At 43.4% G+C, this 16,180-nt stretch overlaps 1 protein-coding gene and 1 long non-coding RNA gene across 7 annotated transcripts in view; one reads left to right on the top strand and one right to left on the bottom strand.

The window, feature by feature from the left end:
* Positions 1 to 16,180, bottom strand: part of SHISA6 (shisa family member 6) — a 260,430-nt gene that overhangs the window by 228,869 nt on the left and 15,381 nt on the right. For all 6 annotated transcript variants that reach the window (XM_083725854.1, XM_083725853.1, XM_083725857.1 and 3 more), the window contains exon 3: positions 13,196 to 13,356. In XM_083725854.1, coding sequence (XP_083581980.1) covers positions 13,196 to 13,356 — 161 coding nt within the window. The remainder of the gene's footprint in view (positions 1 to 13,195; positions 13,357 to 16,180) is intronic.
* On the top strand, positions 741 to 1,946 carry LOC310838331. Its single transcript, XR_014560933.1, has 2 exons — positions 741 to 825; positions 1,150 to 1,946. It is a non-coding gene; the product is annotated as an uncharacterized lncRNA (long non-coding RNA).

Here is a 16,180-nt window from a genome sequence, read left to right as displayed (position 1 = left end):
CATTAGGTCCAGTCGTGGCCGACTCTGGGGTTGCGGCGCTCATCTCGCTTTACTGGCTGAGGGAGCCGGCGTACAGCTTCCGGGTCATGTGGCCAGCATGACTAAGCCGCTTCTGGCAAACCAGAGCAGTGCACGGAAACGCCGTTTACCTTCCCGCCGGAGTGGTACCTATTTATCTACTTGCACTTTGACGTGCTTTCGAACTGCTAGGTTGGCAGGAGCAGGGACCGAGCAATGGGAGCTCACCCCCATCACCAGGATTCAAACCGCCGACCTTCTGATTGGCAAGTCCTAGGCTCTGTGGTTTAACCCACAGTGCCACCCGTGTCCCTTGAACCCTGAGTACATCTTGTTAAAGCTGCGCATGTTGCTTGGGCCATAATTTAGGGCCCAGGAAACCTGGTCAAAGTCCTATGGACAAGTCACTTGGATTTGCTCCACCTCAATGTTGTGTTTCTTCTAAAGGCCTACCCAGACACTTTCGCAACATCAAGGTTGAGACTTTCGGCAGATGAATAGTGCACTGTGGGGAAACAGCATTTTTTAAAGAAAAGAAAAGATCTGTGCAATCTGTAATGAATTCATGGTCTTAAGAAGGAAGCATAGATATCTCCCAATGATCAAGATGGCTGGCGCAGAGGCATTTCTAGCCCAGGTTCTCAGGTCTTGGTAAATGAGTCATATATTGTGATGTCACCAGCGACCAGATGTGGTACACAGACGAAGGGACTGCAGACTACGCAGAGTTCTTTCTCAACTGCACCCATTACAGGGAATTAATAAAGAGTCCCACCCACCTTTCAATGTACCCTGCTTAAATCCTGAGTAAGATCCACCGCGTGCATGCTGTTTGCATTCATATCTTGATTGTTTTATTGTCATTTTTAGACAAATTGCTAGGGAACACGATTGAAAGGCAGAATGGGAAAAAAAACCCAACACTTATAATGAATGAATGAAACACCACCTATCCTACTAATCCTGCAAATTAAGCTATATTAAGCTCACTCAATTGCACTCCCTGTTGTTAGGCATTCAACTGGTGATGCCAGTGACCAAATTCGGGCTGCCGGGTCGGCAGAACTAACAAGCAACCATCTAAGTTTCTGAACGCAGTCAAGACTAATTTCATTATGATTTCCCTCCAAGCCCTGCAATCAGGAAGAAGCTCGGGAAGATCTAATTGCACAGCCTACAGTGGGATGTCTGAACAAGAGAAGTAGGCTACAGGTCGCTGTCAACTTTTATTCTGTATGTGAGGATAGGGTGGGGAGAGAGAAAGAGAGAGAGAGATGTCATTTCCTTTGTCCTCCAGACTGCTCCTGCCCCTGTTTCTTCTGCATGGCCAGCTTCTGACTGCCATCACCACCAATGCTTTCCTATTCTGGTGAAGGAGGGGCTGGCACATACACACACACATAGTGCATTTCACAGCCTACGTACTCAAGCTGAAGCTAGAAAAGCCATAAGGGCTCTAGAGCAGGTGGTGCATAAACAGTGTGTTACTATGAATACAGATTAGAACTATTCCTACAAGACCTGGCAGAGACACCCAGCCTCCTCTGCAAAACCCACAGACCAAAAGGCATGCAGTTTAGTTGCAGCTCAGAGTTCAGCCTGTCCTACAGAGCCATAACTCTTGCCTTCTGGCTGTCTCACTTGTGAGAAAGCTACAGCAAAATGGTGCAGGGAGGCCTCAGGATTTCTGTCATTAAAGGAGACAGGAACCAAGAAAGAAGGAATAGTGGACACTTTATACATCAAGAGCTTCTGAGCTCTCAACTTTCCAGTGGCATTTGCTTTTTGTTTAGTGGGGTGGCATCCACAACCCCCATTGGAACTTATCTCCTTCACAAGTCTTCCCTGCAAAGATATACTCTCCCAGTGGTTTCTTCAAACACACTGTGCTTCTTTATAGCGAATAAACAAAAGAAAGAAATACACAAGCTGACTTTTAAGACTAGAGAAAAGTTTGTGCATACTATCCGCTTAAACAAACAAATCACAAGAAAGCAGAATTCTGCAAAATATATACATATGCAAATAAGCTTCCCCCCCCCACAGACTTCATTCTGTCTCTGACAATCATGTGGAAATTAAAAGGCCAGCCTTGCTCTCCTGCCCTGCCAATAGCCACCCCAGCCCTGCACTGTCAATTTTGAGATTCTACCAGACATTGCCTCCACACTCTTGTCTATCAGCATAGTCAACAGAGCTAGAAAATCGCTTCTGTGTTGTTGTTTTTAAAGAAAACTAAGATTCCCAAATGTCAAATGAGGGGCCTAGGATCAAGTTCCATACTCATTCAATGCAGTGGTGGAGTCACAGCCCTGGCTGTATAGAAGGCTTGCAGGGCCGCCTCTGTCACGCAGCAAGATGAAACAGAATGCTTCAGGCGGAAAAATTTAGGGAGATGATTGAGGCAGGAATTGATGTCTGAATAGCGAAATAAATCACTATGGCCCTAGCACAGAGGGAGGCAGCTGGCATCATTTGATGTTCATCTTATGATAGCAAAGTGCCTTGGGTCGGCACAAAAGACTGGGCTCACAACTTTTGGGCCAAACCTTTCAATTTCCCCTTCATTTGTTTCCTGTGCTCTTCCGGCTTCTCGCTGTAGAGTGTGGGTTCATTCATAGTCACTCCTGGGGTGGCAACACTGAGATTAACATCTGGTCCTGACACCTTGAGACTACGATGCGGATGCACATGCTCTCTTCTTCTGCATGTCTGCGTGGAAAGGATCACTCTGTGCAGTGAGCAAGCAAACAGGTCCATACCAGTGGGAGCGCTGTACACCCCCCTCTCTCTACATCTCTCTGTCCACCACATAATATTATCACTGAGCTGAAAACAAGCCCCCTTTTTTGTCTCAAAGGCTCCCTTTTACATTAAGCGTTCTTTTTCTTCCCCTACAACGCACCTCCCTCCTCCTTCCTTCCCTCCCTTTGCCAGAGAAGCCCATTTGCCTCCTGTGCGCTCTCCAGTCCGCTGTGTTGCACAGAGCCAGCTGAGTTTTGCTGTGATGTTTTGTTTCAAAGGAAATCTATATTCTTAATCCTCTTGCTCACCCTTTTGCTACTTTTATTAGTCTCTCTTTTTTATATAAAAAAAGAAGATATTGTTACCATAGTAACTCACAATTTCCTGATATCATTGTGGACGATAAGAGTCGTGATGCCAGGCTTCACAGCTTTGGGACCACACTCTGCAGATGGAATGCTAAACGCCTTCCTAGGTGGACTTAGGCTGGCCGCATACCCCTCAGCCCACAGGCTCCAAAAGAGAGACTGCGGAAAGGATGCATGGTCAGGTTTGGGGGGCATTTGCAAAGCCAATGGGGTCATGTCAAGTAGTTTTTCAAAATGGGAGCAGCTACAGCTTGCCTCTTACACTGAGGCGGCCCAGAATGGCAAAACATCAGGGAGCAGAAACCCACCATACATTCTCCTACATTTATTTTATTTTATTTTGGTGGGGAGGCATCTCAGGTTCTGCACATTTTGAACACCCGCTTCCAGCGGAGCAGCACCGAATTTACCCCAGCTGCCTGCACACAAGATGTAGGGGATGTTGAGCTCTGGGAGCTTCATAGGCTGCACTGAGGAGAGACAAACACATCCATGCTGCCTCGTGTATCACACTTCCAGCTCTGCTCTTTGGCGTGAAACTGAAAGCGAGGGAGACTCCTATGCAGCTAGCTATGCCTGAATTAGCAGATTATCTGAGTATGCAAGCACTTATGTATTAATAATGTACCTGCATTTTTGCACAGGCACCACTTCCAATTTGCCTCAATTAAACACTTATTATTGGATATGAAGCCTGTCACTTCAACACAAAAATATTCATTTCCATGCGCACTGTGGAACACACCATTTGCCACCAAGCAGAAGCTCTGAGGAGCCATTCCTGGCCTGCTCTCCTGTGCTTTCTGTTAAATGTTAACTACTAGGAGCAGTGCATTTGGTGAGGCATCGTGGGCCCAAGCCTGTGGAACTCCCTGCTAGCTGAGATTAGACAGGCACCCCCCCCCTTGCTGAACTTCAAGATCATGATTAAGGCTTTCTTGTCCCAGCAGGCATTTTGGGGTAGGGTTTGGTTTTATGACAAATTTTTGTTGTTGTTTTGTTTCATTTTCTGTGGATTGCTTTTATATGTACAATTTAGGAATGGAAATAATTAAGTGTCTTAAATAAATTGTGAACGGAGTACATTTCTGTTTTCTCTGAATCAGAATTAAATGTTTCCACACCCACCCACTAGGTGCGCAGTCCCTCTTCTCTATTATTTCTTAGGCATTTTTCCTTTAGAAAACCAACCAACTAGACATGTATTGCTGTTATCCCTGCACCTACTTAACATCTGCTCTTTTCAACTGCTACCGAATCATAAGAAAATTCTGCATACACAGACAGCAGTGGATTCTCCCATGCCTAAGGAGGATGCCCCCAAACTATACAAGTGAGATTCACATAGAAAAGAAGGTATGAGTAGGAGTGTTGGGGGAGGGGTAGAGAACAATGGCTGCACAAACTAACAGAATTTGCAGAACTCGCAGATCTTACAGCCAAAATAGGAAATCAAGATGAAAAAAGCAAAAGGGTGAATGGGACAGCTTTGGGGAATATTTTTTTAAAATCTGATACCAAAAATCAACCTACAAGTAGGGGTAATTCTACAATCAACAGTTAAACACAGCGAAGGACCAGAAGGGAGAAAATTAGGGTGGAATAACAAACTGATATGCAGCAAAAGCCAGGTTTGTTATGAATGCCACGGAAGGTAAGGTTGGGAAGTCTGCACACAAAAATCTGTTTCTGGAAATAGAAAAATGGAAAATGTACAATAAATAAATAAATGAAGAAGAAGAAGAAGAAGAAGAAGAAGAAGAAGAAGAAGAAGAAGAAGAAGTAGAAGTAGTAGTGTTGGGGGGGGGGAGTTCATCATCCATTCAGGCTCCCAGTGCGCATTGAAGAGTGTGCAAGAATAGCGAACTCTCACAAACTCATGAAACAAACTTGCACCGCCTTTAAAAAAGAGCCTACAAGATTGTGTAGATAGATGGATAGATTAGATTAATGTAGCTACATTGATTTATTTATATTTCATCATCAAGCCTTTTGCCTTCCATTTATGATGATGATGGCGATGGTGGTGGTGATGGTGATGATGAAATAGTTTGGGAGATTCCAAATGAATCTCCCAAAATGTTTCATCATCCCAAACAGTTTGGTTCTATTTAGACACCAACTACTTGCGACTTTGAGATGTTCTCTGCATGGGTCAGAAAAACTCTAACCAAAATAGTTCTCTTCTTTCATCTGCCAACCCAGAGGCAGCTGGCCTTGACTTCAAAATCTTTTCACATCTGTGTAAGGAGGATTAAAAGGTGAAATGTTTCCCATGCTGCTGAACTCTGAAATTGGCTGGACACATTTGTTAAAACTTTTTTTTTAAGGTAAGGAAAAGAGAAAGATTGAGGGCATGTTCCACTCTCGTTTTGTATGCAGACTGAGATCAAAATATGCCCCCAGGTAGAAGGAGTTGCTGAAAACAGCACTTTGTGTGTGTTTACATTGGAAGCTTCCTGACTTAAATGTCTTATTAAAAGCCTTCCCAGCTATATCTAGCTAATCAGTGGACTAACCTCTGTAGCTTGCTGCATTCAAAGCCGAATTTGCATCAATAGGTTGTTGATCAGACACAAAGGTGCAGAAGGCACCTGCTCATTGAACCACTTTTGCCACGGTAGCACATAAACTAGATGGGGAAATTGTTTCTTGGGAATGGTGAAGCACACCAGGTTCTCCATGTTTACAAATCTTCAAATGTCTAATACCATTATTGTTAAACAGGAGCTGAACTTCTCCTAGGAAATCTAGAATTTCCTTCCAAAGGTCTGTTGTTATTGTTTGTTGTTCCTGCTGAGCACTTTTTAAAGGACGTTTTAGGGAATGTTGTGGGATAATAAGGTCAGCTTAATCCCAGCCATGAAGGAGAAACAAAGCTTTCTGTTTCACCCAGGTGGTGCTACACTGCCTTAAAAGGTTCTGTAGTCTGAAGGAGCATTTCGGTGATATATAAGGACGACAAATGTAGCTGCATAGAGGGAAGAACCCTATTTAAACCTAAATTTCAATCCCCATTGGGGTTGGCTATTTGGTATGGATTTTTTCCATCAGCCATAGCACCTATCCTTCCCAGCTACATCTGCTACACTGAGGGAGTCCTGTCATCGTCACAGTTCACAACCCCTTAGCCTTGAGTGAGTGAGTTGAGCCATTCCCAAGGTGGTCCCATCTCCTCTAAGCACATTGGACTTGAGAATCTGGTCTATGGAAACCCCCATTGCCACTCATCTGATGCCTTGGGGTGCTTACTAGTTTCCTTATAATTATACCACCCTCTTTACCTGCACTGACCCTGCCAGCAAGGACTAACTGCTAAAGCTTGAATATATTACTACCTAATCTCCTGAGTACAGTGCAGAGTAGATGCTCACCACGAACTCCATGGCCAAAGGAGGAAATATTCCTAACCAGCCCCACAAAAGAGGTAGCAGGTATTCTTGTACAATCAAAGGGCAGCTGCTGATCTGCACTGCAATTGTAAGTGGAAGAGCAGGGCTAGCCTTTTAAAATCTTAGTACTTACCACCCAGTGGTCTCTCTGCAGGATGTATGAGGATTTGTGAGCTCAACAAGATTCCCACGCTATTTGGGCCGGCTCCACTTCTGCCGGTCAGGGTAGTGGCAGGGTGTTTGTGGGGCTGCTGCCTGAGGCAGCTGCCACAGCCTGCCTAATGGCAGAGCCAGCTCTGCCTCTGATGAATATTTGAAAACCCAGATCAATAATGATCTGTTTGATGGGAGGAGGAACTGTCTGCCTGAGCAACCCTTCTCCAAAAGTCTGCAGCTATTCTCTGCTTATTGCAAACTCTGTGAACAGAGCTCCTGCTTAACAAATTCATAATCTGGGTATTAATCTGGCATGAGATCCATTTGAAAAGAACCTGGCAGTTGTCTTCTGTGAAGTCTGAACATTCTTTTCCCAGGAGGAATGACCATGGCTGCTTAACTCTAAGAGTCCACCTGACTGCTGCACAATATGGTGGGCAAGTGGTCTCTCTGATATCTCATTGAACTCTGTCATCTCCCCTGTCCATATTGCTATCAGGCATCCTGTCCTGTTATATATGGTTTGACTTTTGGTAACAATCTGACCACAGCAGAAAACAACAATCCCAATTGTTTCTAAACATCTGGAACATATCTTGAGTCATTCATGCTTGCCATTTTGCCTGACCAGAGGGAAAGAGAGAAAGCTAAAAGAGGCAGCTTGGATTTCACTGTGCTAACAGCTGGTTCAGATTTTGGAGGGGCTGAACTGATGTTGCTCTGCATTTGGTGCTGACTCTGCAGCTCCACAGTAAATGCTTAGTCTTTATATTTTGCAAATATACAGATGATTGCAAAGATGTCCTAAATCTCCATATCCCTTTCCTACAACTAGTCTAGGTAGTTAAGAAGACACGGAGGTGTGTGCCAGGATATCTTTAGTTCAAATCTTGATGGGACATAGGAAGCTACCTTTTATCAGGCCACACCGTTTGTCCACCCGACCCACTATTCCTTACTCTGACTTGCACCAGCTATTCAGGTGTTCCCAGGCTGAAGTCTTTCAAATCACCAGCTACCTGCTCATTTCCAGGGACTAAACCTGGGACCTTGAGTATGGAATACATGTGCTCCACCACAAACCTATAGCCAGCCGCACCTCAGGCTTGGACTCACTAAGCAGATGTAAGCAAGCTACTGTGCTTCAGCATTGGTTTTCCATCTTGCTAATCCAGAACTAGCTCCAGAGGACAACAAGGTTAAGGACAAGGTTCTGGGGACACCAGAGGGTCCACTGACATTCTGGCTTGCCAGAGCACCCAATAAGGATGAAATAGTGTGTGCTTTGAACTGTACAAATAACAAGTCATTCATAATATTATACCTCTCTCCTTTTTTCCTGAGTTTGCCTTGAACTGCCCACCACACAGGGAAGGGATAGCAGGAAACAGCACCTTAAGCTCGAAAACATAGGAGACAGAGCTTTAATGCAGAGATTGAACAATTAGCATCTCTGTGATGGCGCCAATGGAATACTGATAGATAGAGCAATTAGGGAGATTTCTTGTAATCTTAGGCATACCGTGTTTTACATCTAACTCACAACAGCAAATGGTGAATTCCCTGGATGGCTATGCAGAGAGGAGGAACCACTTCCTCAAAGGAGACCCATTGCTGACATCCGTATGTTAAGCATGCTGCTGCCTTTGCAATCTATAGCAGAGATTACATTATGTTTCCCCTGTAGATATTTCTAGCTCCCCAAATCATGGCACTGCATATTCAGAGCACCTCCAGAAGAAATATGATTTTCGCAATTCCCTGGTGGTTGCTGTTGGACCACATTGTTCCCATTTACTCTTCCAAAATACAAAACTATGGTCTATTATTCACCTTTTCCATTAATTGAGGGATCTTTCTTTCGCTCTTTCTCTTTAGATCCAGGGTAACAACTCAGAAGCCTATTGCTTTATTTAGAATACTTATCCATATCAGCAAATATGTCACTTTTGCTTTGTGAGGCAAGAAATAGGGATATTTGCAAAAGCCCTTTTTTGAACACATCTTTTTGTTTCAGAACTGCTGTCATTGAAACAATAGTTTCAGCAACCATATCTCCCTAAGACATTGTAAACTCTGCAGATGAATGAGGAAACTATCTTCAACTGCAGTCTCTTTCTTTGCTGATGGCTCCTGATGAAGTGAGAGTTTTGTCAGTACGGAGTCGAAGCCCAGGACTCCAATAAACCCACATTTCTTCCTGCAACCAAACTGGCTCTTAGCATTTAAATTCCATCAGAATTTGGTAAGGGCCATAGTTCAATAGCAGAACATGTGCTTTGCATGCAAAAGGTCCCTGGTTCAATTCCAAGCATCTCCAGGTAAAGAAATCCCCTGCACGGAAGCCTGGGAAGCTGCTGCCAGTCCGTGTCGACAATATTGGGCTAGATGGGCCAACAGTGTGAGGCAGCTTCCTCATTTGCTAAGTGTATGTCCCAGATAATCTGCAGTGACAAATTTCCTCTTCATTTATTATTATTATTATTATTATTATTATTATTATTATTATTATTCGACTGAACTAATTTCCTCTTTCCTCCCAACAGCCTGCCGCTGCAGTACCACCACTGCATTTTTATAGGCAGGAGATTGGGAGCTCAAGACATTCACACATGCTTGTGCATAACTTGATTCCTCTGTACAAATCAGCCACAGCTGAATGCATACATCAACTTCAGCCAAGAGCCTTGTGGTTTGAGAGGATGCGGAATCTCTGTCTGTGATAGGTGAGCTGGAACAACTAATTCACGCATGTGGGGCACCACTTAATGCTGCAGTTATCTGGTAATGAGCTGGTAGTGCTGAAGTGGTTTCTTAACTTATAGTTGCTAAATATCTCCTTTACCTGCTCGGCATACTAGCTAGGGAGGAAAAATGGCAGGAAACGTTGGTTTTTGCCCAATTCTTTTTCTAGGTTCTGCGGTTATAGATTATAGGCACAGCTATAGATTACATTCTGCCTTAGAACCAGAAGTCTGCTCCTTTGCTTGCCACAGAGGGTTCAGGTAGGAGCAGCTTTACAGGGGCCCCAGATGGAGGTGAAGCCTATCTGGTGTAGTGTGAAGAGGGCGTGTTAGTGTTGACATGCAGAGGGTCAGGAGGCCAGCTGGCTAGCCCCAGCCGGGCTATCTCCTTCCAGCCGTCCCACTGCGAAGACCATCAGCCTCTGCTCTGACATAAATCAGCGACCTGGGCTTCAGAGCCAGGGCACACTATCAGCAGAGAGAACTGCGCACACAGTTTAGGCATGAGGCTTGTGGAAGCATACTACAACTACAGATTTATTAATCATAAATCAGGACAAAGAAACATGTCGTCTCTCTCGTCTTCTCAGAGAGAACAGGAAAAAGCAAAAACTATACACAACGGAAGTTCCCAGTAAGATGTGCTGGAATGTAAACAGACATGTGACACGCAACAGTTCCACATGTCTGCTCCTTAAGGTGGAATGGAAATCTCAACAGTTAGTACACAGGCATGGAGTGGGGCTTGGTAGGTTACTTAAACTCACCCTGTCCTTGGCTGAGCCTCTTTGCCTGTTCACAATGCACTCCCCATCAGGACACAGTGTAAGGGCTCATCCAGGATTTCCAGGTCCATGTCTGAGTGGTGTTTTTTTTTTCTTTGTCGCAGTGCTTGGACATGAACCTTGAAATCCCAGAGCTGTGCATAGAAAACATGGCACAAAATGAAGTCTTGATGAGCCCTAAGATCAGCTGGTTACATAAGGCCTGAGTATGATTTTCTTAATATAAGAAATGCTGAAGGTTTTTTTGGAGGGGGTATTTTGTTTTCCTTGCCTGTTCTGCACTGTAAACAAGTGGGAGTTTGTTAGAAAGGGGCACATCTTTTAAATTGGTTGGTCAGAATTGGCAGGACTGTGTAACTATCTTTACAACAACTGTTGTTGTTGTTGTTGCTGCTGCTGCTGCTGCTGTTGTTGTTAATTGCCTTCTCGGGTAATGTATAAACAAAAGCAGCAAAGAACAGTTAAACACACAAAAACAGCAGATACATTTAAAACAAAACAAAATAGACACGCATGGCAAAGACTCATTTATCCAGTTGGGAAAGCTTGTTAGAACAAAAAATGTCTTCAATTCTTTCCAGAAAGTACTGGTAGTACCTGCTGTACTCAGCAAGAATGCTATTCCACAGAACAGGGGTAGCCACACTGGAAGCCCTACTCCGCTTGGAGGCACTGTTGTTATTATGGGAGGTTCCAAATACTTTGCACTGTGGGACCTGGAGTTTGAGTTACAGTTTCTCTTTGGGGTGAAATTTCCTTCCCTACCCAGAGCTGTAGGGCTCAGGGAAAGAGAGGTGGAGGAAGGCCTCCCTCAACACCTGAAAATATCTGTCCACTGAGGAAGAGAATGGGCACCTGACTATCCACAACTCAGTGCCAGGTTAGGCTCACCCCACCTTTAAAAAACTTTGAGTTTCAGTTAGATGTACAGTTCAGTAACCAGGGCCTGCATGGTTTCAAGATCTTCTTACTCAGTACCCTTGAGTCTCAACTCATTATTCTAGCTGAGAATCTTTTTTTTTCAAAACTGTCCTCTACTAGTTGTTAGTATCCTATTCAGTCCCATCTTCTCCTCTGTCAGTTCATTCCTAAGAAATACATATACCATTGGATATCAATTAACGATTATCCTGCACTAGAGTTGAACCAAGCTCTGTTTGTCTTAGTGGTTCTCCCCTTATGTGGTTGCAGTCATATGAAGAGGAGAGTGGGACCATGTTCAGCGCCTCTGGGCAATCCACATTTACTCCACCCACAACACACACTACCTGCCATCCATGTTTTAGAGGGAATTGCCTGTATTGGGGCTACAGAACACTGTTGATGCATCTATTCACTGTTGATGCATCAGAAATCACTATCTGTTTCTTTTCATGCCATACTTTCCTGCAGGTTTCCCATCCATCCTTGCACCCATATCAGTCTCATTATTCCCCTACTGGAAGAGCTTGTCCCATCAAAAGCTTTCCCTAGTGGCGCAACAATAAAACTGCTAGCACATTTGCAAAGTTAGGCAGGGTCTGGGGTACTTTCAAATAGGTTGCGGGACTGTGTGTTGCGATTGCTGCATTGTGCAGAGGTTGGATCCTCCACAGTTCTACGATTCATCATTCTATGATACTTTTCTGCCAGAGATCAGCCTTCTTTTACAAAGCAACGTATGCCACCTAACTTAAACTTGCAGTTCTCGCCTCATTTTTCTTCTATCAAAATGCACTTATAGCATCTTCTATTACAGTGTTTCCCAACCTCGGGCCTCCAGCTGTTTTTGAACTACAATTCCCATCATCCCTGACCACTGGTCTTGCTAGCTAGGGATGATGGGAGTTGTAGGCCAAAAACATCTGGAGGCCCAAAGTTGGGAAACACTGTTCTATTAAATATCTGGCAGTCCTTCCTTTTAGTTATGATGATCCTCACATTAAATGCAAATACATATATTTAAGTTGGTGGCTGCTTGTGTTAAGTGAAAAGCAGATTCAGAAGGAGAACTGTGGGAGAGAAGTGCTTAACCATTCCCTCGCCCACCATTTCGTCACTGAAATACTTCCCATTCATCTGAGTCTTTTCTGTTCTAACACCCCCCCCCCCCATGGAACTACAAAGATCTGGAATCCCATAAAGGAGCTTGGGAGGTGTTGCAGATACAGATGGCTTTGGTATTCCCTCCCTTCTTCCACTTCTCTGCTGAAACCCCTCTTTTACCTTTTGCCTCAACAGAAGAAAGATCCCTTGGGATGCAATCAATAAGGTAAAGAGAAGAAAAGATGCCCAAGACAGGCCCAGTCACACTACCTGTGTGTTGTGCTGGGAACCTGCAGTTTGCAGTGGCAAAAGAGACGAGCTGCCTCAGCACCTTGTGGAGCTATTACCCTTTTAAGGTCACCTGCTTTGACCTCTCAAATAACCAGAGGCAGGAAGGCTTTACCCAATGACTCCTGTGTCATATTCAATCACTTGTGACTGAATTGGGGCATCTCGCTCTACATAGTATCCCATTATGACTGTAACAGTTCATATAATGGATAATACAAAGTATGTCTTATTTCCCAGGAGGTGGGTAGTGGAGTTAGCAGAAGATTCCAGTGCTCAGATGAGGATTTGGGTCATGTTTTAAGACTGAAAGCTTATGTCACAATTCACTTGCCCTTTGTAGTGCTCCCACCCACATATTTTTGTCAGATTTCATTTGTTTGTCTATTGTTATTATTCTTTTCTATTGTAACAGCTCATTATTGTAGTCCATTGCTGCAAAATGCCATTGTTTTCACCTTATACCTTCACCGAGCATTTAAACATGTCTCAATAAGTCCATTAACAAATGTATTTGCATCTCTTAAAGTATAGTCACAAATGCACTTTCAAATGCAAGCCATTGCTGCTGCTCCATAGAATCACCAGGCACTAAGCCTCCATCTTGACTCATTTCCCCACAATAAAATCACCAGCATGTGATTTTATAAGTACTAAAGAAACGCAACACTTACCTGGGTTGCTCTTGGAGGTGCGCACCGGCGTATAGTGATTTTTGGAGGATGTTCTGATTGGTGTGTTGTCTTTGGGGGAGGTATCTATAGCCGAGATAGTCTCTCTTTCACAGTGTGCTATGGGGATTGGTCCCTGCTGCCGGAGGATATCGGCCAGAGCCCTGCAAGGAAGGATGGAAGACAGTGCAAAGTGTTCACAACTCAAGATGAACGTAAGAGAACTTGTCTCTATGTGATACGATGCAATTTATTTATTTATTTAAAAGAATATACTGTGGGCGTTACATTTTCTTTCTCGTGTGTGTGAATGTATTCTTTTGTATAAACACTAGATGTAATGGAGATACGAGAGGAGAAAGAAATAGAGAGAGAGAGCAGAAGCAGGATGGTGCCAAAGTTCCCAGCAGGACTCTCTGTGTTGGTGGTTGCCCATTTACTTGAAGCACTGTCTATGGGTCAAGATTGGAATGCATAGACAGGAGCCAGAATATTTTAAGTAGAAGCCACAGTAGAACTCTCTAACACATATAATGTATGTCAGCTGTTTGAACTTTATGCTATGTGTACTCGTGCATGGTATGTATTCTTGGTTGAAAAAACATGCGCGTGCGCACACACACACACAAACACAGTAGCAGCTGATGTAGTAGCCAAGGAAACCCACTCCCAGCACTAGCCACTACAGATGCTGCTGCGGCAAGATCAGGGCTGTGTTAGTGCACTCTCAGAGACAATCAGGTGTTCATGCTGCTGCCTCCACACAAAAAACAACTCCTTGATTGTTTTAGGATGATGCTATGGAGTGTATTTCTTACACCTTTAATCTTGGCTGTAATTAGCTTTTACCTGCTGTCAATTTATGGTATTTTAAATCATTGTTGGATTTTGTTCTACTTATTTTTCATGAATTGTTTTATAAATTGTAGGCTACCTTGTGAGGGTTTTTATTCTGAAAAGCATCTTAAAATCCTGCATTAAATGAATAATACCTTGGGCACAATCCACTAGACCTGTAGTATGAATCCCTCTGAAATGCCTAGGAGTTGCACAAGAGCTATATTGCAATACATCACTTCTTCCATTGGAGAAGCTTGCTAAGAAAGCAAATGAAGTAGAACACATGAATTTAAATTTCTGTGCAGCAAGCTTTCAAACAGAGTGATTCTTTAGATCTCATTTTGATATTTTGATTTGCAAATGGGATAGTTCCTATTGGGTTTCCGATCCCATTGTTTCTTTTTTTACACAGATAAAACAGTGTCCAAACTCTTTGCTCCAGCTGACATGAAAACCTTTCTGAAAAAGATACAGAATGGCAAAAGGAGGAAGGGAGTGTGGGGGCAAGACAGGAACAAGAAATTAGGTGGTGAAAAGGGTAAGAACACTGGGTTTTAAAAAAATGCATTATATATATCTATTTAATTGTTGATTTTTTTAAAAAAAATTAGTAACAGTTGTTCCGCTTTTCAGAAGATGCTGATTTTCATGAAAAGTTCTGGAGTAACTAACAAACACAACCCCATTAAGGACCTGGATTGTGATGAACAAGATATCCAGGTTCCTTGTGAAAAGTACATCTGCATTCAGTGCTGCAGCACTAAAAAAAAATACATCAAGACTCTTCCCACAGTGAGATGCTTTTGTGGATGTTTGAATGATATTTCATCTGTGAGAATTTTAGACTCCGCAGAACAGGAGTGGAAGGAAACACATGGGTTGCTTTCTTTGTGTAGCCAAGATCTACAAAGACTCTTCCATGACATGGAGAGGGCAAGAGAGTTTGGCTTGGAAACAGTAGGAGAGGCTTTAATGCTCATACAGTGTAATAGGCTCTGTTCTCTCTAGTGGGGAAACAGGCCTAGAGTCAATGTGTTACCAATGCAAGGATGGGAAACAATGGGATTCCTTAATGCATTATTGTTGCAGCCTGCAAGTTGTATGAGAAACAGCTCATTTATATCAGGGCTGGTATTCCTTTGGATCTTCAGCTGCTTCAGGACTCAAACAGTTTTCAGCTCCAGCCTGCATGGCCAATGGTCAAGGATTATGGGAGCTGTAGTCCAGCAACTTCTAGAGTGGAACATGTTAGCCACCCCTTTTTCTTTTTCTTTTTCAATCCCTCTTAGACAGGTTCAAGATTATGAATCACTCTTTTCCTCGGGCACCAGCCACATGCACAATCAGCAACAAATAACAAGAGTAGTGCCAAAAATTTCCTTCAACTTTTTCAAAGTGTTGAGTTCACTGATGGCCTTGAAGGAAAAGACAGCTTAATGTCTCCTTTTTTTACAGTTATAATTCTATAATGATAAGATATAGCAGTAGGGTGGTGTCCTATGGCACTGGGACTTGTCCACAGCAGGATGGAGAGATGAGAGTGAATTGCAAGCATCAGTTCTCTTGGTTGCGTGAAGTCTATAAATCAAAATCTGCACCACAGTAACCCAAATTCTGTGCACTGGTTCATATCAAAACCACACATCTGTGGCATCAAATTCCTGAGAACGCACAGAAATACTATAACTGAGCAGAACACAAAAGGACAAGCTTTATGTTCCCAAAGAACACATCCCGTGTATTGCAGGATGCTTTGCCAGTCAGCATCTCTTCTTCAGATACATATAAATTTGGGTGCAAGAGCATGGCAGAGAATCCAGAGAAGACAAGCTATGATGGATACTACCCCACAAATATGCAGTGTTGGAAGTGCAGGCTAATCAGTGGGAAATGATGAGAGCCAAGAAGGAGATGCAGTCTTGAGGAGAAGCTGATAAGAGGGGAAGCACTATGGCTTAGTGGTAGAAGGCAGACTTTGCTCCTGCCTAACTATCCTTTTAAAGTTCATTGGGAGTATCAATAAGCATGTAGATAGGGACTTGGACTTAAAAAAAAACCAACAACAACCCAGAGTCCATCAAAAGATCCAAGTAAGCTTAGTAGTTACGATATATTTATCTCTATATGTATGTATTTCTAAATGCATTT

This window comes from Podarcis gaigeae, assembly GCF_964106915.1.
Source record: "Podarcis gaigeae genome assembly, chromosome: 2".
Lineage (NCBI taxonomy): Eukaryota > Metazoa > Chordata > Lepidosauria > Squamata > Lacertidae > Podarcis > Podarcis gaigeae.
The sequence above is the reverse complement of the archived record's forward strand: the minus strand, read 5'-3'. Positions and strand labels throughout refer to the sequence as shown.